Source organism: Rhipicephalus microplus, chromosome 9, assembly GCF_043290135.1.
Source record: "Rhipicephalus microplus isolate Deutch F79 chromosome 9, USDA_Rmic, whole genome shotgun sequence".
NCBI classification, from domain to species: Eukaryota; Metazoa; Arthropoda; class Arachnida; order Ixodida; family Ixodidae; genus Rhipicephalus; species Rhipicephalus microplus.
The window spans coordinates 71,380,090-71,402,432 of record NC_134708.1 but is presented as its reverse complement, the minus strand read 5'-3'; the positions used below and the strand labels follow the sequence as shown (position 1 = coordinate 71,402,432).

Sequence of the window (22,343 nt, the reverse complement as noted above, 5' to 3'; positions counted from 1 at the left end):
GCCACTATCCCTGAAGAGGAAGGCATATAACAGCTGTATCTTGCCGGTACTTAGCTACGGAGCAGAAACCTAGAGACTTACAAAGAGGGTCCAGCTTAAATTGAGGACAACGCAGCGAGCAATGGAAAGAAAAATGGTAGGTGTAACCTTAAGAGACAAGAAGAGAGCAGAGTGGATTATGGGACAAACGGGGGTTAAGGATATCATAGTTGAAATAAAGGAGAGGAAATGGACATGGGGCGGGCATGTAGCGCGTAGACAGGATAACCGCTGGTCATTAAGGGTAACAAACTGGATTCCCAAAGAAGGGAAGCGGGTAAAGGGGAGACAGAAGGTTAGGTGGGCAGATGAGATTAAGAAGTTTGCGGGTATAAACTGGCAGCAGCAAGGACAGGACCTGGTTAACTGGCGGAAAATGGGAGAGGCCTTTGTCCTGCAGTGGACGTAGTCAGGCTGATGATGATGATGGATGTTTCGTTTCTATTGTGCACAAGAGACATGTTCCTGACTGTCATGCGAGGCAGTGACCAGGTGTTGTCAAAGCCGCATGCTCAGCTTCCAGTTTCAACGCAGTCAGCCATGCCATTTGGTGGAAGTTAGTCCCAATGCTTACGGCCGTAGCCATATGCGTGCGTACGAGGGGGCAGGGTAGTGACCTAAAAAAAAAAGAGGGGGGGGGTGCAAAATCTGCCCCATTTATTGACTTAGTGGTGATAGGAAGTGCTGCGATGACCCCCACCTAACACCCCGTATCTAGCGCTTGCAACGGCCATATATTCGGACTCTGGAGTTACTGCAGCCTTGTCGATCTATGCTCCGCCACAGCCCGAGCCGAGACGTCGTGCAGTCGTGCCTGGCCGAAGTACAAACACCGACAACGTCTCGCACTGCTGTTGCTTAACGAAACCTTCATACTGAGACCTTGCAACCTACACAGAAAAAGCGGTTTGACTGATTTCATAAGTTTTCCTTTCATTTTCACAAGAACAGCAGTGTAGACCAATGCGCTGTTTTCGAAAGACACAGTAATGTACGAATAACCGCGAATGCACAGTTGCAATTATTTCATTTCAGGGGGATGTCGAACAGTCTTGTATTTTAGACATCAGATAAGGCGCCGCCTTTGTTCTGCCTATGTGCTTAAGTCTCTTGCCATTAAACAACAACGCTTCAGAAATGATTTCGCTCTCCAGCGTTTTTTTCTACCAAGTAGAAAAAAAAAGAACAACTAGAGTGGGGGTACGCCTCTAACTGTTTATATTAAAGATGAACCAGGGCCGAGCGAAACAACTCTGCTTACCGTTTGAAGTTGTCGAGGTCTGTAGCACGCTAAGTGGGGGAACGCTTAAAAAAAAAATGATCACCTAAGCATGGCCTCTGAGATGACTCATCATGACATAACATTGAGGAGCGTCAGGGCAGCAGTACTGAAACTAAAAGTTGCCGGGAAGCCAGCGAAGTTTTTTTTTTAACCAGACAGTGATTGGTGACAGATGTATGTGATCGAAATGTTGCTAACGCGGCCTATGGTACCTTTAGACACCAATACTGGGCTATGGTAACGTGGTGGAACGTCGTGTCTGTGCTGAGGTTTTGAAATGAGAAACTGTCGGCGAGCTGGCAAGTCATTTTTTTTTCTGAGTATCATCATTTTTGTTAGCGGCTTTAGGCAGCGAACAGTGCTATACGTGTACAATATAAAGACGGGATAGCTTCATGGAAATCTTGCAAACGCGGTCTGTCGGTAGTTTTAGAAACATTCAATCAGTCGCTACATTGATGTTTCGGTAACCTCGAATTGGCGGGAGAGACTGAAATTCGGCTATTACGTGGAGAACAAAAAATCAAGCATAACTTTGCAGCCACACACGCTAACAGGTTAGGATGAAAACGGTAGAGATGGCAATACAACACACAGTCCTGTACAGTGAAGTGATAAGCTATAGACAACGCAGAGCTACACGTAAAGAAGTATTGATTCAGCAAAACGGATCACACTGATGGCGCTTCGTATCGCATATGTGCATAACCTTTTTCTCTTTCCTTCAGGGAGGTGAATGAGGCCGAGGGGCGTTGAAGACGGAAGAGAACTGCAGATTCGGAGCACGTTCATTCCACTGGTGTCACATTTGCGACAGTCTATAGATTAAGAAAAGAAAATGCACGAGTGATAGTTCATGAGGGCGGCGGGGTAGTGCGGTTTTGATTCTCGAAGGAAAGGTCGGCGTCCCGAGTGGTGGCGCTGGTTATCGCGTTGGCCGATCACAATCTGATATGCCTTGACGAAGTTCTTTGCCGCGTGGCTCGACTAGCTTCACGCACAGTAACGTTGGGACATTCATCCACCTCGATTTGATGGCGCCCCTTAACAAGAGGGTCCGATGCCATCATACTAACTCAACAACATGCCCATTTCAGTTAGCCCTAACGAGTAGACAGCGAGGGACATTAAGGGACGCTAACAATCACTGCGTTCCTGTTGTTAGTTCTTGCTTTCGTACGTTTCCAGCTCAACATTTCTTCGCGTTCTTCGCCAGAAAAGCAACGTTCAACGCCATTCCCCGTGACACGGCCTTCGGCACTTCTTGAGGTCGGTGTTCCGAGGCTCGAAGCTGGCAGTAGCAGCCGCGCTTTATATTGCAACAGCCCGTTTTTTTTTTTGAAGGCTTTATCTCGCAGTGGTCGTAGAATCGATACCAGTTGGGGAGGAGGAGTAGCAAACCTTTAAAACTTGCAACATGGCAATGGCAAAGAAAACAGAACGAACTTGTACGCTGAGTTTTGTCATCCCTTTTTTCCCCCTTTGGGGATCCTTTGCAGACCGGTGGGCCGAACTTGGGACGTAGAAGGAAGCGAGGGATTTCACCAGATGGACGTTGTGCGTCTCAGTGCGCATGCGCAAAATGTGCGGCGCTTCCGTGGCAACTCGCTGTTGTTCAAAAGAGGCACGTGGCTCAAAAGTTCATGCGCCCTACGACACGTCCGTTATCGCGTGTAGTCTGCTAAAATGCACCGTGTCGGAGGCGAAAGCGCATCCAAAGGTGTTCATCCAAGTGACACGAGATTTAGCGCGCGCACCACACACAAACGGGCAGTCGCAGTGGCATCGAGGTCAGACGCGTCGTCTGCTGTGACTTGCAGAAGCTGGAGCCTAAACGTAGAAAGCAACAGCGTGCTTGTGCCTGTTTTTCTTCTTCAGCTGGATGCAATCGGCAGTGGTGACGGCATTGGCGGCGGTGGCGTGCGGTGCGTTTCAAACCCAAAAGCAGGACGAGGATTTCGCGAGAAGCATGGCGGCGAGCAGAAGAGCAAGTGAGGCGGTCTGCGATGCGCTGGCGCGACCACATTGCCTTTTCAGTTCGGCCTCCTGCGAGAAAAAACACACAATAAGAGATATTTAGTGACAATTTAGCGCTGAAATGCAAGAAATCAGTACGGACTGTGTTCGCGATGTGATGACCCTGTATGAACGGGACTATGCCCATAGACTATACGCTCATATCATTCATGCGTAAAACGTAAACGACTACACCTATTTAGGACAGGTAATAGCCGCGGAGCCGAATCACAAGATTGAAGTAACTAGAAGAATAAGAATGGGGTGGAGCACATTCGGCAAGCACTCTATAATCATGACTGGTAGATTGCCACTAGCCCTAAAATGAAAGGTATAAAGCAGTTGCGTCTTGCCGGTATACACTTGCCTACGAAGCAGAAACCTGGAGGCTTACAAATGGGGCTCAGAATGAATCGAGCACGACGCAGCAGGCGACGGAAAGGAAAGTGATAGGTGTAACCCCAAGAGACAAGAAGAGAGCAGAGTGGGTCAGGGAACAAACAGGGGTTAAGGATATCATAGATGAAATCAAGAAAAAGGAATGGACATGGGCCGGGCACGTAGCACGTAGGCTGGATAACTGCAGGTCATTAAGAGTAAATGACTGGATTCCCAGAAAAGGCAAATGCACGAAGGATAGGTTGACAGCTTGGTGGGCCGATGAGATTAAAAAGTTCGTAGGTATTCGCAACTCCAACTAAGCGCTCGCCACATATAGCAGCCACACCTGAAAACGGCGCCAACAGGGTCAACCTTTAAAGAAAGATAAGTTGCCACGTTGCGCGCGCTTAGAAGCGCGCCGCACAGTTCCTTCATTTTCGCCATGCCGCACGCACGAGCCCGAAAAAGGAGGAAGCGATGTCCAAGGACCACTGCAGTGTGCCGCATTGCGTGGCATCACGGTGGAAAGATGGAAACGTATCGTTTTATCTCTTCCCGAATGATGCAGGTGACGTGCAACGAAGAACGCATTAGAAAGAAGGGAACGGATGCTAAGGTAGTTTGTTCTAATAAATTCGTTCACGATGGCTTAGTTCCCCTCGGTCGGTACACTAATATTTAGCGCGTGTGCATTCTCATCGATATTCGGGCTTCTCTAAACATGTAGTATTGTTTCATTTATGTCAGCCAGTGCTTTAGGAAATTTGTTGCGTCAAGTGTGTGAGTGTATTTTTCGCATATGCTTGTTTTCTGCGCAAGCCATAGTGCTCCCCATTCTCAAATTAAGCTGCTACAATCCTTCCCCCGAAAATTTTTACGCGCGTTTATAAACGCACACAAATGCGCGCACGATGGTAGCGCGTGCTTAGCGTGCATGTATGAATGCCCGTGCATTCGTAGCATGCGCTATAGTGTGCCTGCATATATCTGCTTTGACTATCAGCAACTTCCAACGCGAACAAGCCAGTGTTTGGAAGCACACGACCTTAATTGATTAGAAACTTAATAACATGGATCGCGAACGAAAAGAAAGGAGCACTCCTATTACAATCGAAATTACGATTTGCCTTATCTCAAGACACACTGGCCCAGGCATAGTTCTGTTCTGTAATCAGGTGAACGGCATGCATATTCAGCTTTTGACGGGAGAACAGAACTCAATGGGACACATGCAATCTGCAGCACGAGTGGCAGCGTAGTTACCTCGAAAACTGTTAAGGCCTTGCCTGTATAGCAGTGTAGCAACGCAGCGGAAAAATGCTAGCACCTTCTGCTACACAACGTTGGGCTTGCTAGGCAGGTTTTCTAATATGAAGTGAATCTGATGCGACTCGCTAAAAAGGGTCGACGTTCGCGCGCACAGCCCCCCTATTTCTGTTGTTTCGCCAGTGAAATCCTTTATTATGACGAGAATGAGGCGGTCCGCGGCCCGGCCAGCACCTTTTTGCCTTCGACCAAGCAACGCGATCCGACGTCACTAGCAATCAAGAAACTTCAGCACAGCATCAAGCGAAAGTGCCGCGCTGACCCTTTTAAGCGCAGCCATATTTGTGCTTTTGACCAGTGCTGCCATCGCACGGAGCGTTTTCCGGAGTTGCGAATAACGTGGCAGCAGAAAGCACATGACCGAGTTGATTGGCGGATCACGGGAGAGGCCTTTTTCTTGCAGTAAGCGTATAGTCAGGCTGATGATGATAATGATATAAGCGTGGGTACAATCACCCCCACAACAACGTGTAGAGTCTTTATATGATGTGTGGGCGAACAAGCCACGGTGTTACCGATAAGCATCGCAGCTTAGCCGCGCTCACCACGTAGATATGGCGGGGTATCATTCTTCATAGAAACCTTTGAATCGTTGTCTTGATGTGTAGTATACGTGAAAGATGACGGGACAGGACGGTTGAGCTTATCATGCAGACCCGCATCGGGGAATTTCTTTCGGGGGTGGGAGTGGACACATGCTTAGGAAAACACCTGTTTTCATAATTTATTTGTGTATTTCCATAATTTATTTTTATTATTGATTTATTTACACCCTTCTACATAAAAAAAATTTCGAGAGGGGTGGGAGGGGCTGGGCAGGCTTCTAGGGTGCCCCCCTTTCTGGCTAAGTGCCTGCTATCAGGATATCGTGCTTTTCGATACACGTGGTCATCTCTGCTTGTGTAATCGAAACCGCACAAAACGATGTAGAATCAGTCGATCGCACACGCTATAGTTATGCGAGATAAGGCAAAACTGGCGTGTGAATGTACAGCAAAGCCCGACAGCAGACAATTCACAACTGATATGCCTCGTATATGAAACAACCACGGCTACCGTGATCGAGGCCTCATTTCCTGATGACGTCACGTAGACAGACTGCTGACGTCGCAAAAAAGAGGGGAACGCCAGGAGAGAATAAACCAGTCGCTCTTTGTATTTTCAGAGGTTGTTTAAAGGGACTCAAAAGGTAAATGTTAAGTCGACGTTGATTGTTGAAATAGACGTCAAAAAACCTAGCAGAGCTAGTTTTGTGCCAAGGAAGTGTTATTTTGAAATAAAACCACTTTCTATAATATATTGCTTAAAGGGACTCAAAAGGCAAATATTAAGTGGACGTTTATTGTTGAAATAGATGTCAAGAAACCTAGTAGAGCTAGCTTTGGGCCAAGAAAGTACTATTTTAAAATAAAGGCACGTTCTAATGGTCCGCATCGCGTCAGCGCACTCCAAATCACCCTCGAGCGAAAGCGGACTCTTAGACATTGCTATTTCCGTGCCCAACGTTGTCCACCTTTACTATGCGGCCGCCGACACCAATAGTAGTAGAGCAAAAGTAGCGGGAGCCACGATAGCGACAACGGTCATCTAACAATTTTCCCAATCTCAGATGTCTTGAATTCGCTTGCCTGGTTCAACTGATCTCCGATTGAAGGCGCCACCCATCCAGCCTGACCAGCCTAAAATTAAACCCGTGAAATATTTGCATCATTTTCTATAGTAACCTCAGGCAGTTCTTTTTTCGAAAAATCAAACAGAAACGGATAAACAGCATTTTGTTACGTCTACTCATGCACGTAAACTTCTTCTTGTATAGGAGCTGGTTCGATCAGTAGTGATTAAACTGAGTCGGCCACTATCACGTCATCGGGATCATTTCGCCAATAATGCACTCGTGGCGCACATCGTGTGATACATTTAGCTTAATTTCTTGGAAAGCAAAGCACTTCTGTTGATGCTATGGATGTTTTAGACGTAATATATTAAGCGTCCACTTTGACGTAAATCGTCCTTTGTCTTTAGTGTCCCTTTAAGGGGACCCTTAAGAAGAGGCGACACCGAATAGTAAGCGTCACGTGCCTCGGCATGGTAGTTGATGCAGATGTCGGGCCTCTGTCTGGGCAGGCTGCTCTGGTTGCAGAAGATGGCCTCGTCCTGGACCACCTCCCGCTGCGCCAGTGGTGCGGGCGTGCTGGTGCAGTTGCAGTCGGTGAACACGGCCAGCATGACCAGGTTGCTGGACGGCACCGGCTGCACGATGAACTGCTTGTCGCAGCTGCGGTCGCTGCACTTGGACAGCTTGCCCTTGATGGGCTCCGGCTCCATGGGCTGCATCTCGAACAGCTCGATCTCCATGTCGCAGGGACGCGCCCGCGTCTTGCTAGGGATGGGCAGCGCGTCGTCGGCCGCGTAGTCGCCGTAGTCGTAGTCACCTGCGCATGCGCACACGCGTTGCTCTCGCTGCACTACACCGATGATCATGCCTACAATTACAGAAAGCCGAACAAGTTGGCGAAGACTCGTCTGAAATGAAAGTCCTACAATACACCGACCCTCTCCCGAGTCACCGGCGAAGGAAACGAAACGCTTCATCAGCAGTTCGGCGCCCACACATCCACTGCGCATGTGCACCCTCCTCCTCCTCTTTTCACTCTCCTACTCGGCCACCTCCCTACGCTCGCCGTAGAAGAAGCGCGCTCCTCTGTTTCTGACGGACAGAGCACGTCTGCTTTAGTTAGCACGGAATCGCGTTCGATGTCTCTGGCGTGCGTGTTGAAGAACCAGCGGTTTATCAGTGCTATAGTCATGCTCATTGGCATCAAGCGATGGTCACTGGCAGCGTTAGTAAGGTAGAGGTTCGGAATGGTGATGCACCTGCTTAAGGCGACGTAGACGAGTTTCCGTGGGTGCCGTTCACCATCTCCCCGCTGCTCCGCATTCACACATGATTCCCTTTAGCGAGGGACGGTGCAGTTTTTATTTTTATGTTAAAGGCGAATTTCCCACGGGGCATCCACCGCCATCGACACTAGTTTGACGTTATCCTACTGCACTAAACCTGGCGACTTGACACAACAGTCTGGATAGTCGTCGCGACATCTGGTTCCAAAACTTCCAAAATGGGCGCTTGTGCGTCCCCAATGGAGCCACGGCACGTAGGGGTCGTGGAGACGTCCCGACATCTTGCACGAGCGCGCGATGAGAAGCTCGTAGTCAGTTGTGACGTCAGGGTACAGCAGAAACCGAAACTTTTCAAAACCTCCTGTAATCCCCTTTTCAGGGAGCACTCACATTTAGCAGTACAAATTCCTGCGCCATGACAGCTTCGCCTTCCATTCGATACAAAAAATAGTATCAAAAGATTTGTGTAAGCACTATTTTACGGTGAAGCACGAGTACTCGATAATAATAACAGTATATTAATATATGGTGGGGCTCAATTCGCGCCCCGAAAGCCACGTGTTTAGAAAAGTCGTAAACAATTTCGTGTACTTGGTACTTTACTACGGGATATCAGAAAGCCTTCCTGTGCACCTCACACTCGATAAGGCCATGGAAAAAGTTGTAAACGATTCAGAGTACTTGGTGCTCTACTATAGGATAGCATAAAGCCGTCCCTCGTTACGTAAGCAACAAGCTACCATTAAAATGCGTTTAGAAAGAGCGGTTAACGATTTAATAATGATTGATATGTGGGGTTTAACGTCCCGAAACCATCATATGAATATGAGAGACGCCGTAGTGGAGGGCTCCGGAAATTTCTACCACCTGGGGTTCTTTAACGTGCACGCAAATCTGAGCACACGGGCCTACAACATTTCCGCCCCCACTGGAAATGCAGCCGCCGCAGCTGGGATTTGAACCCGCGACCTGCGGGTCAGCAGCCGAGAACCTTAGCCACTAGACGACCACGGCGGGACAGTGCTTAACGATTTAGAGTACCCGGTTCTTTTGACAAAAATTCAACTGGAGTACTGTCGCTTTGGTGCTACAAGTAAGGTAGTACCAAAGTTGATTGACGGAAACAAGGATGTCTTGTTGTTGCGGGTTTTATGGAGGATCCACGAACTTTGCAAAAAATATTATAGGTGATCTGATCATCAACACTACCCTGCATGAATTATTTTCTTCGGAAGCAAAAAATCTATTATGGAATCATGTGGGCTTTCAACGCTATTCGGTGTCGCACAGAAATTTGAAGTTATGTATCTGGCACTGCAGCAGTAAAGTGATAGAGGGTTCGTCAGCAGTGCGCAAGAAATTGAGCGGTTCTTAGTGGCGCCCAAGGAGGATTAAAAAAATTGCTGGAGTGGAAATGATTGCGCACAAGTGAAGCCGTTCCTCTGGCAGATTGGCGGTTGTGGCGGCCATCTTACTAGGGGCATGCTAAAGTATCACCGTTCAGCGATTAAAAACAAAGCGTTTCCCTCGCACGCCCAACGAGTTTTATGTGGGAACTTTGTCGGGCCACATAATGCTCCAAGTGCGTCTTAATGTTACTAGTTTTCCGTAGTGAGCCTCTAATAGGAGGCAAAGTTCTTTGAATATTCAGTCATACATACTCGTTTCTGTGTGTTATTTCGTCGGGAACGACTATCCTTTAATATATACTTAACGTAGCCTTTACATAACGTATCAAAGCCACTTGATCTTTAAGTGGGCACTATCAGAAAAGAGCATGTTTCCGCCATCTTGGCAGTGGCAAAAGGTGGCTTCACTTCTGCTGGCAAGGCATTGCAGGAGCTTCCACTCCAGCAATTTTTTCTTTAATCTTCCTTGGTGGCGCCGCGCACCCTCAAGTACCCTGACTTGTGGGTACTCCCTCAGGGTGCCCCCAAAGGGGAAGGGGTCCGGATACGTGGGCACGTCCACATAAATATGAGTGGTCGCTTTTTATCTTTTGTTCCCTCACCTTAATCCCATTTCCAGTATCGACGCTGTGCCATACCCCCCCCCCCCCCCCTCTGTTTACACAAATTTGTAAAATGTAATTCTCGTTTACAGGGTCTTTTGTAGCCACAAACAACAATCCAGCGTCAGGCACTTCGACAGGGAAAGTTACCTTCCTTTGAAAGTGCTTACCTTTCGCAAAGTATAGGACGTACACTCACGCACAAAAAGAAAGCAAGAAAGCCAGAAATGAGATGGAAAACAGCAGGCAAGATGGGCATTTACTTTTGATGTTTAGTCCCTTCGTTTCCTACAATAAATGGCGGTGCTCACAGAGGGCGGCTTTGTAATGGCCTACATTTTTTTTAAACACGAGCTTGACTGGCTGACCCAAGGTAGTTGGCTCACTTAATACGTTAACAGCTGATGATTTGGCAAGAGACATTCCATATGTAACCCGTAATTTCCTACGGCCTCGTTCGGCTGCCTCAACAGACGTAGTATAAGCCTGTCACGTGTTGTTATCCTTACTTATTCGGCAGCCTGAAAACGCTGATCCCGCAGTTCAGGTATGATGGGAATCGCTACATTCAAGCAAGATTTTGGGCGAATTGCGTATCTCGCATGCGTCTTATTACGCGTAGGCGATACATTGCTACATGTCAGCAAGATGTCGTAAATGTATCCGGAGCTTGCAAGAAACGCGGTAAAAGAAACGGCGATCAACATGAACCTTCGCCTTATTGCAGGCAGCATCACATGCGACAGACTCGCACGTTGAGATTCCTGCCACCGACATAAAATAATGAAATAGTTTTGGCGAAGCTTTTCAGTGATAAAGTGAGAACGAATTAGATGACTTCTCTCTTACTTGATGTGGCGATCCACTCCAGGCTGAACACGTTGTAAACCTCGAAGTGCATCGCCAGCCTGTTGTGTTGAAAGGGAACAGGACAGCTGTATGTAATACGACCATCCACGATGCACATCACAGTTTATCTGATAAAAAAAAATAAAAAAAGGCATAACGTACACGACAAGTTTTTTCCAGGCCCAGGCCAGTACGTTCCACAGTGCATGGAACGGCTGAAAAGAAAACAGAATATGAACTACAGTATAGTTATTACGTATATAAGCGACGAAATAACTTTTTTATTCTACGAAAAACACCGCAAACGAAGAAGAGAAGCCGGTATTACGCTGTGCGAAACAAGCGAGAGGAACTATGAAACCGTCGTCTGTGGTCCGCAGCGCCAGCTTTTCAATGGAACTGAAACTATTCTTTCTGGGTAATAGACAAAGATCTTGAAGGTTTTTTTTCTTACTAAATGCACATGCCTGAAGCATTTTGAGAGGTGGATGCATGTTACGGATGCCATGTTTAAGACACCGTTGGTTATTGGACGCCTGCAGAGCGGCCTGTTTACCCAATGCAAAGGTGACTCGATGGGTAGCGGACACAGCTACCCGGTGGGGTCTGAAATATGAAATTTCATTTATCTATCTGAAGTGCGCAATTTCAAAGACAAGAAAACTCTGGTGTCCGTAGTACTTCTGTACACGGCAGGCTGTCATTTCCTTGTCTGTCCCCCGAGGCTCTGTTGTAGCTCTGTTGTGTCGACAGGCTTCTGTAGTGCTACAACATACTTTTGGCGTTTTTTTTGAGCAACATTTCTGTTACAAGAAATTGGTGCCCCTTGTGACAACACGTTTTCCGGTGGTACTACAAATATTTCTTGTATAGTAAGTACTTCAGTCCTCAGCTGTTGTAACAAAACGTACGAAGTACACAGCTCTCCATCCTTTTCCCGGATCGCACGAAAACCAGAGGGCACAATCAACAGGTCAACCGCGAGGAAAGTAAATATGTGCACGAATTTAGAAAAATCTTTCCTCGCTGTTGAATTCTGTGTCACTACTTACGCTGGTGCGAAAGTTCGCGGGTCCAGACGGTGTCAGCTTGTCTTTGCAGATAGCTTGGTAGTCGTAAATTCGAACCCTGAAAAAAAAGGGAAGTCAAAATAAAGTTAACGAACTTATTTTTTTGCTTTTGTGGATTACTCTGTCCAACTATGAAAAAGCATGCTTTTGAAAACTTCACCTTTTGTAAACGTTGTACTTGACCATTGACAGGAACAGCGTGTCGTCTATTTCACCGAAAAACTTTCCGACCTGATAAGGGATGAGGAAAAAAAACAGAAAAAGAACAAATAAATTTTGACACGTAGGGTACTGAAATGGCTCGCAGAGCATCCATCAATGTCATCTCTATGAGTCAGGAAAAATTCAGTGTAATTTGTTCTTGAATTCATAATCCCCTTTTATTGAATGACTGGAGAACACATGTTAAACTCTTTTGAGTGCGACGCAGTCCCTATTTTTTTAACGTCTCTCCAAATAGTTATGCACGTGAATGAAATTGCGCACATAATAGATGTCTGCATTACACAACTGTCTATGAAACTCGAATAAACCTGGCTGCATTAAAAGCGAGAGAAAAAAACTGCCGTGTGCCTCCGTGTTTCTCTGCAAAGGACGTCGAGAGACGTTAGCCTTCTGTCTGGAGGCGCTGCGCGAGATATGGCGCCATCTGGCAGTAAGATAAAGAAACGAAAGTTGTTCTTTTTTAGAATGCAGAGCTACTGGTAGGTAGAAGCACCAAGCCGTTCTAGTTAGAGCCCCCTAATTTTTTTAGCGGAGCGTAGGAAACACCCACTTTTTCGTTCATTGCGTCGCATTGTCAGTGCAGCGTATTAAACACTTCGGTCTTCAGAATTACGTACCTACGTTTTTTTTAAATAAAGAGATGCACTGCCTAACACTTACACGTTGATGGTACACTTCAAATATGCGTGATATTTGGTTTTTGATAGATAACGCTCACAAGTATAAATAAAATCATCAGATGGGCGGGCTTTAAGCACGGGCTGAAACTTTCGCCGAGTGGCTGATTCATTAGACAGACACCAGCAGACAGACCAGAATTTTCACGCTGACTTAAGTATCCAAAGCAAGATAATCGTCTTAAAAAAAGCTGAAAAAATTCGTTTCTACGTAATAAACTTTTTGCAGTAATTAATTCCACTTCTCGTTTTAAGCACGTGCTCAAGTAACCATTGTCAAGCACTGATCATAGACTTACTTGAGTGCGGTTGCTTGACACAATGATGAAACCGTTGTTGTCTAACAGGAAACAGTCCAAAGCCTGTAGAACGCAAGAGGAATAGTGTGTTAGCACAGCGGCAACTTTGTGATTTTTTTTTAAAATTCTATGGGGGGAACAATGCAGGATCTGTCTAGAACTTAAGTGTGTCAACTATGTTTATCATTCTTTATATCTTATTAGACGCCATGACTTGGAGACACCAACCATTATTAAACCATTACACGAAAACTATGGATCGGAACCACGGAGGCTAAATTCGCCGAGACTGGGCGTATCCCCTGCAGGGTGGCAAGAGACTGAGAGACGAATCTTTGATTTTGTCTTTGCTGCGTACGAACGAGGTTGGGTTCCGGGAGATTAGTCCTACAGGAGCTCCCTTCCTCAGGTCAGACCTTGAGAAAAGAGGCAAGTGTCATCGCCACGGCAGCAGCGGCATTGTCCACGAGCGAAAGACCATCTCGATGATGCGATGTGCAAAAACCCGGAGCTGGGCTTCTAATGCTCGCACTCACACCAAGTTTCTCAGGGTTAATTGTTCTTGCGAACAAAGCAAAGTAGCTACGCCGCAAAGCAAATTGGGTGAATTTAGATTGGAATGAGTGTCGTCAAACGCAGTGCTTCCGAATGCAAGACAAGAACGCTTCCCAAGCTCCATGACGACTTCTCGGCCGAGCTAAATAAACGGGATTCTGGATGGAAGGCCTTGAACTTACCGAAGTGCACTCTTTAAAAAAATGTGTTTGCTAACTCTACTTTGACGCATGCGAGTGTTACACGTATAGCACTCTCTTTAGAGTCAAGTTGACTCGCTTCAGGAGAGTCGTGCTTTGACTCCAAAGAGAGGGTTATACGTGTGACTGCAGTGACTCTCTTCAGCAGCATCATACATTGCTTGTCTTTAGGAGAGTCATACATAGACTCTTTACGAGAGTCATACATTGACTCTCTTTAGGAGAGTCGTGGTACGCACGACTCTCCTAAAAAGAAAGTAATCGGGCCTTTCTAAGGGAAGCCCTACACATGTGATTCTCGCATGCGTAAAAGAGTTAGGTACTTAGAGGGTGGAACGCGATTGAAAATTTAGTTTGGGTGTCCTCGAAGTGTTATTTCAGCGCTTAATGATAATTTAGTACAGACACACGTATACCCAGAAAGGTGTACGCAGGCTTCTTGAAATGTTGACTCCCGGATTGAATTCTTGGTACGCCTTAGGTTCGTGCCGGTGAACGCCTGATGTCTCCGAGCATAATTTTTGAACACTAGGGACGTCTCTTTCTTGCCTCGCTGGACTTCATTCTCCCCCATTCAGTTCTTGTTCCCTAATCATCGCGCTGACCATATATGTACGACTCAGTGGATGAAAATAATGGGCAGTTAAAATTAGCTTTTATTGTACAGAAACAGTTCTGTAATCAAATTATAGCTTAGAATATTAAAGCATGACTGACAATGTTGCTGAAGAAAGAGAAAGATTTCCTATCTTTAAATTATCTTCTCATGCGTACTGTATTTACTCGACTGTAACGCTAGGGGTGACTTTTCGTGGCGTCCGGGAAGAAGGAATGGTGTATTTAGACATTGGATTGTAACGCAAGGTATTGAATTGCTATTGAATCGGTAGCAAAAATTCCGGGTCCGGAATTCGCGTCACGTTCAATTGAATGCGGTAATAAGGAAAGTAATCGCGCGCGGGCCAAATAAATGAAGCGATGGTGCAAGAACTATCAAGTCAACGTTATTGCAGTTTCCGCGATAGGTTTAACATACCTCATTTCCACAGGTGTACAAGCAGGGCTTCTGGTTCTCGCACTTCAGCAAGGTGGTCAGAGACACGAAGAGAAACAAAAAAAAAAGGCGTCGAAAAGTTAGCGCACTCTTTCACCAAATTATGTACCGAGGTACTCATTGCAATTACGTGAACAAAAAACAAGACAAAAATAGAACTACCGCTGCAGACAAATTGAAACAGTGCCTAAAGGAAAGGCATGGCAAGAGGAGACATGCCAGGTCACTTGTTTAGGTGCGATTTCTAAGTGTCCGAAATTGACATCACTAATATAAGGACATGAAATCATTTAAGTTGACACTGAATGTTGAAATAGCGGTTCAGAAACTTCGTAGTGTTACTTTTGTGCCAAAGAGGTGGTTATACTGAAATAAAATCATGTTTTAGTCGTACGCACGGGTTTAGCGCACTTCAAAATACCCGCCTCAAGTAGAACGTCTCATGTCACTGCTGCCGTGCACAACGTCGCCCGGCTTTAGTGCGCTGCCGCCGAAACCAGTTGCAGCAAAACGTAAGTAGCGGGAGCCACAGCAGCAGAACAATTTCCTCCCATGGAAGTGTAACATCACCTCTGCCAGATGGGAAGCGGCAATCCGCAGCTCGTCCTTGGCAGATCAGCTCTGGGCTGTCACCAAGCCCGCGAGGCGGCTGGGGAGCTCGGCATCTCAGTCCCCACGTGGGAGCTGCCCACAACACAGTGATCTGTGTTTTGGAGGACCAATCCAATCCAATTGTGGCAGCTTGGGCTAGTTGCTATGACATGACGATAGTTATAGCGCGAGAACAGAACGACGACACAGGTCCTTCGTGTCCTTCTTGTCTGTGTTGTCGTTCTGTTCTCGAGCGATAACTATCGTCCTCTTCCTGCCATGGCCTGCGCGATGGCATGAGTGCTTGGTTCAACTCAGCCCCGCCAGATGGCACGACCTCACCAGTTCTACTAGGTGAAAATTGAACTTTTGAACCACCCGAGCCATTCCACATATTAACGTCCGGTGGTTCTCTTTTCCACGAATCAAACAGAGACGAACAAGCAGCATTTTATTGCGTTTTTTTGATGCACGGAATGTTCCTTATTTAGCGCAACTAGTTCGATTACTAGTGATTAATTGTAGGCGGTAGGTCTGACGTGATCACTATGGTTTTGCGAATGTACTATTCGTAGTGCATGTGATATCGTGCATCAACCTTAATTTCTCGGTAAGTACGGCCCTGCTGTTGATAACATTATTGTTTTAGACGTTGTCAAACAATGAGCTTTCACTCTGACGTAAAGCGTTGACTTCATTGTCCCATCAAACAAACTACATCTCATCTTCTCGAAAGGGACTGCAAATGAAACTTTCCATTTTGGTGCGTACAGGCAGCGGTACTGACTACTGTACTTCAAAATGGTCTTAATGGCCGCATGATTACGATGAGTAATTAAAGCGTTAGAGTGGTGTACTCATGGAATCACTGTCACTGTCTAAGCGATTGTATGGACGACATAAACCTTCGTTCAAACCCATTACGCCTTAAAATCGCAAGAATGAGTTCTTCTACTCAATATTTTTTAACAAATTCCAAGAGTTCCACACAATGAGTGAAAAAAAATTCGGCAGATCCCATGTACTTGGGAATCGACATTATGCGTAGGAAAGGTGACCGTGTTGCATTTTTTTATTGAGCGACACGTCATAAAATTACGCTAATTATACGTACAAATCTTGCACGCATAGACATATCTTGAAGAGTTGCGGATGTTTATACAACCAGTTGTTTGCAGTTACGCAACGATGTCAACTCAAACGTGAGTATTAGCAACACTAGAAGCTGATATGAAGCGCTGATGCTCACGAGGATGCTGGCCCTGGACACTGCTACATAAATCAAGTTCATCGCATGGCAACTAACCCCAATTGACGTTAACCCGACGTGACGGCTGTATGAAAGGAGTACATATATAATGTTTATGAAATTGGGTAGGCAGCACTGCAATCGCTATTGACGTTTCACGAAGATTAGCGTCTACTTGAAAAGTAGTTCCGAGACCTGGCGTAGCTCTGAGGTAAAATGCTTCATTGCCACGTAGAATTCTTGGGTTTTTATGTTCATGTTATAACTAGACACTTACGCTCGTCATATAGTCACGTTATGCCATACCAAGTTTGGTATTGATACCATTATTGAAACGGCCAGGAGAGCTAAAAGTCGTAAGTGGCTAGATAAATAGATAGATAGATAGATAGATAGATAGATAGATAGATAGATTCAATGTCGCCAAAGTTCACTATGTAGTGCTTCGCATTAAAAAATTACACCATCTCCTACCAAAGGGTACCATGAGTAGCATGCGAAACAGCACGTAGGTCGACTTGCTGCTCATTATGGGCACCTTGCCCGATGGTAACGCCTCTTTGAAGTGGAGCCAGCCACGAATTCGCTGTATCTTCTGTTGGTGAACGCCGTTCGGGTGCATTGCCACGCTTCGCGGGTGCTCGTGCGGCCTTCGCGTGTCTTTAGAATCTATGGTTCAACCCTTGGCAGATTCGGAGCACTTCTGGTAATACTTTCTTCAGCTCTATGCGGATCAAGAGCTTAAAAAAGGTCATTGGCAGATTGAGAGTGCTCCCTGCATGTTCCATTGGCAGATCAGTATCGACTCCGTCAAGAGATCCACTCCGCGGGGCATCTTTTAGAGGCGAAGCTCTTTATAGCGGCACACGTTCGTCCCTCGTAGCCGTTATAGTATGTAACATGTATAAAATTTTGACCTCCAAAGTGGTGCCGGTGAGAGATTTCTTCTGTGCGTTGTTGAACAATAAAAAATAGTGCTCAATGTACATGCCAATAGCTGCTAATTGGGAAATGAGAGACAGGAGCATTCGGCTTTTAGTTAACGCGCACGCTGCGATCCCCATTAGCAGCCATTGGCATGCACATTGAGCCCAATCTGACAAGAAAGGGTTGCTACGTTATACTCGCTGGGCGTAACCTCTTTGGTTTTAGAAAGGTTTAGCGAGCGTTGAGCCGCAGTGCGATGAATACAGTGAACTAGCATATACCATGAACTCGAAGTGGTTAAAGACTCGCTCGCTGGATTCCGTGCCGAGCGGTTGTGCCCTCGCGATCTCCGACGTCAGCGTAGCTTTGGCCGACTGGGCTCGCCCTACGTCATCTCCTAACGCCGACCTTCGATGACAGTGCAGCTCTGACCTACCGGACTTGCCCTACGCCATCTCCTGACGCCAACAAGAGCTCTCGCAAGTGGTGCCCCATCCTCAGACTCCTGTGACAGTGTTTCCATCTTTCCTATCTCTCCTATTCCCTCAATATGTCCTCGCTCGCTGGCCTATAGCGCATCTTTCTCTATCTCTATACATTTAATCCTATTCTTTTAATCCCTCCTCACCCCTATTCTAGCTACTGTTGAGGTGTCGCTCCCTGAAGCAGACAGTTACGGGGCTTAGTTTTCTCTTCCTTTCTCTCTTGGAACCACTTAGTAGAGGTGGTTAAAGGTGGGAAGTAGACCCGAAGCGCAAGCCGTAAGAAAGTGTGCGTGTGCCATCTCTCGTTTAGTCTTTGGAATGTCCGTTAGAGTCTGGCAGTTTCCTTCGGGCGAGGGGGGGGGGAGAAAGTTTACTCCAGTGCCTTTCCACTTTCCGTCGATGAATGTGGTGGCGGTGCCTCAGGTGACTGCTCAAAGCCATTGAACCCATGCGGCGTTTTCGTTTAATACTCGCTCCGAAGTGTATTTATTTGTGTGCAAGTATATGCGCACTCACACTGCGTAGCGGTGCAGGGCTCCACCTCAACGACATGCACTCTCCACCTGGGCTATCTTCCTGTCTTTCCAAGTCTACTCCCAATCAGACAATTCGGCTTTTTCATTGAAGGATATTACCAATTACTACATGGAGGGGCACCGGTGCTATCTGCTCCCTTGTTAGGGACTGCATCTCGCTAACGAGTGCCTCCCTTTAAAACTGTTTACCAATACCGTACTGTGCCCAGCGGTGCTAAAACATTTCAACTCATCCTCTGATGGACCATGCCAGTTCTGTAAAGAGGTGGCTGACACCTTCCACATAGTCTGGGCGTGCCAGTCAAGTCCATTTACTCCCCCCCAACCCCAACCCCACGAGAGACGACTGGAAGGCGGCCCTGCTCGGCTGTCAGGACTTGAAGGCCCAGAAGGGCCTGCTTCAACGGATGCGAGTGGCGTCGCTTGCCTGTGGAGATCCGGAAAAGGATTCTGCTGTAGTTACCAGGCGCACAAAGGTCACTGCAATCATTGCAGTCTCCGTTTGCGAAAAGCGCGTGCTTTTCAGACTCAGTGAAGTAAGAAATGAGACGCTTCATCGCGTGCATCCCTACCTGTGAGTACGTTTCGTGCGTAATTTGTGCGCGAGAAACGTGGGACGCGTTTCGATCTGCTCATTCTGCGCGTGACCTTTCAAATTGTTGCTATCGCGTTTATTGCTTTACCTTTGCGGCAAAACTGTGACTTCTTTAAAGTCCTGAGGTGCATGACTCAACGCGCAGTGGACCGCTCGAACTTTGCGACAGTCAGGCCAAGCGCGACCGCCGCATGATAGCAATTTTTAAAAATCCTCTTTCGTAATTAAAAAAAAAGAATTTTCGGTAACCAACAGGAGGCAGAAAGCAAAGTGGTGCCACGTTGAGGAAATGACAAGAAAGATTGCGTTGGCTTCCGGCATATAGTCGTCTGGTCTAAAAAAAAGTGGTAAAAAAACAATGATCGTTTGGCGATTCTCTTCAATTGGTCGTAACACGCATTTAAAAGTTTTATGCAGAGCACCCTCACACGCTGTGGCGTGAGAACGCAAGTAGAGCCGCCAATTATGACTGGCCATGGTTTTATGAGAAGTGATGGTGAGTGCTTGCGTTCCGTTGTCGGTCAGCATAGATGACACCACATCTAACCATCCCTCAATCGCAATTTACGCTTAACCGTCAGACTTCGGACAGCTATGGCGACGTGCGTATGACGTAAAATGTATGGCCACACTTAAGGTCCACAGGACAGCCTGCCGCTCTCCCACAGTAGAATACCGAGTACTTTAGATAGTTAAGCACGTTAACTAAACACCGTTGTTTAGCAGCTATTGCAGAACGGCTTTCTGCTCTTCTATTATAGAGTAATAAGTATTCTAAATACTTATTTAGAATACTTATTAAATAAGTATTCCCCGTCATCTCGTATCCATGTTCATGTAAATGAAGTCTGTTCTGCCATTATCATTAACGCATAAATAACAAGAAATGTTTTGTTCGAATGTTAGCGATATTAGTTATACATTTTTCTAAACACACGTTGTATAGTAATATAGTTGTACAGTATAGCATAGTAACGTTTACTATGTTACCTTATGACTTTGTCGACAGGGTCTCATCAAGTGTGGCGCCTACAGGACGGCTTTATGCTCTCCCATAGTAGGGTACCAAGTACTCTGAATCGTCAACAAATATTTCTAAACACACATGAATACGAATAGGCAAACGTGCCCCGGCATCGCGTGCACTAATGTTTGGGACGGCTTTCTGCTCTCTCATGATGGAGTAGCAATACTCTAAATCATTAAACACTTTTTTCTGAACACAGAAGTTGTCTTTAGTCACATGTTATATTCGCAATTCTCTTAAACACTATGTGAAAGTACTTGCGAAATTCTATGCAACTAACTTTGAGTTGCAAAACAGCTTATAGTCGAGCTGAATCCGGTGTGCGGCGTGACCACCCTTACTGCGCATGCGCAACAGCTGGCCCAATCACAGCCAGAAACGCTAGCGCGTTCGGATCTGCGTAAGTGGCTGTGTAAGATGTGGCCTCTTCCCCTTACACTCTCTGAGCAATCATGTGACGTTGTCGGGTAACGAGATTCCGCAGACACGCGATGAACCAACGCATTGTATCCCTGTCAACACGCGCTGGCACGCGCTAGCGCGTACTGCCTGCGTAAGTGGCTCTGTAAGAGGATGTGGCCTCTTCTCCGTACACTCTCTAAACAATCACGTGACGGCGTCGGGTAACGAGATTCTGCAGACACGCGATGAACCAACGAGTTGCATCCCGGTGAACAGGCGCTGGCACGCGCTAGCGCGTACTGCCTGCGTAAGTGGCTCTGTAAGAGGATGTGGCCTCTTCTCCTTACACTCTCTAAGCAATCACGTGATGGCGTCGGGTAACGGGATTCCGCAGACACGCGATGAACCAACGCGTTGCATCCCGGTTAACACGCGCTGGCACGCGCTAGCGCGTACTGCCTGCGTAAGTGGCTCTGTAAGAGGATGTGGCTTCTTCTCCTTACACTCTCTAAGCAATCACGTGACGGCGTCGGGTAACGAGATTCTGCAGACACGCGATGAACCAACGAGTTGCATCCCTGTCAACACGCGCTGGCACGCGCTAGCGCGTACTGCCTGCGTAAATGGCTCTGTAAGAGGATGTGGCCTCTTCTTTTTAAACTCTCTAAGCAATCACGTGACGGCGTCGGGTAACGAGATTCAGCAGACACGCGATGAACCAACGCGTTGTATCCCTGTCAACACGCGCTGGCACGCGCTAGCGCGTACTGCCTGCGTAAGTGGCTCTGTAAGAGGATGTGGCTTCTTCTCCTTACACTCTCTAAGCAATCACGTGACGGCGTCGGGTAACGAGATTCTGCAGACACGCGATGAACCAACGCGTTGCATCCTGGTCAACACGCGCTGGCTCGCGCTAGCGCGTACTGACTGCGTAAGAGGCTCTGTAAGAGGATGTGGCCTCTTTTCCTTACACTCTCTAAGCAATCACGTGACGGCGTCGGGTAACGAGATTCTGCAGACACGCGATGAACCAACGCGTTGCATCCCGGTTAACACGCGCTGGCACGCGCTAGCGCGTACTGGCTGCGTAAGTGGCTCTGTAAGAGGATGTGGCTTCTTCTCCTTACACTCTCTAAGCAATCACGTGACGGCGTCGGGTAACGAGATTCTGCAGACACGCGATGAACCAACGCGTTGCATCCCGGTCAACGCACGCTGGCACGCGCTAGCGCGTACTGCCTGCGTAAGTGGCTCTGTAAGAGGATGTGGCCTCTTCCCCTTACCCTCTCTAAGCAATCCCATGACGGCGTCGGGTAATGAGATTCTGCAGCACGCACGATGAACGACCGCGCTCCCGCGTGGTGTGCTCCAACACAAGTTCTGGACGAGAAACAGCAACATGAACTACAGTGAACTCGCGGTGTGCTCCCTTCGCAAGGACGCATTAACACCCGGCACGGTGCCCGTTATAAACACAACTTTAAGTCAACCTATGCGCTGCTTCGCATGCTACCCATGGTTCTCTTTAGTGCGAGTTGGTTGATTAATTTTATGTGGGGTTTAACTTCCCCAAACCACCATATGATTACGAGAGACGCCGTAGTGGAGGGCTCCAGTAATTTAGACCACCTAGGGATCTTTAACGC

General features: G+C 47.0%; 1 protein-coding gene across 3 annotated transcripts in view; it reads right to left on the bottom strand.

Annotated features, from left to right (window-relative positions):
* Positions 1-3,102: 3,102 nt before the first annotated feature.
* The window catches only part of LOC119163266 (voltage-dependent calcium channel subunit alpha-2/delta-3), a 260,632-nt gene continuing 241,391 nt past the window's right edge, over positions 3,103-22,343 (bottom strand). For all 3 annotated transcript variants that reach the window (XM_075873794.1, XM_037415226.2, XM_075873795.1), the window contains 8 exons: positions 14,868-14,909; positions 13,077-13,139; positions 12,036-12,106; positions 11,858-11,933; positions 10,968-11,020; positions 10,806-10,864; positions 7,124-7,476; positions 3,103-3,367 (listed from right to left, as the gene is read on the bottom strand). In XM_075873794.1, coding sequence (XP_075729909.1) covers positions 3,254-3,367; positions 7,124-7,476; positions 10,806-10,864; positions 10,968-11,020; positions 11,858-11,933; positions 12,036-12,106; positions 13,077-13,139; positions 14,868-14,909 — 831 coding nt within the window. In that variant the 3' untranslated portion in view covers positions 3,103-3,253. The remainder of the gene's footprint in view (positions 3,368-7,123; positions 7,477-10,805; positions 10,865-10,967; positions 11,021-11,857; positions 11,934-12,035; positions 12,107-13,076; positions 13,140-14,867; positions 14,910-22,343) is intronic.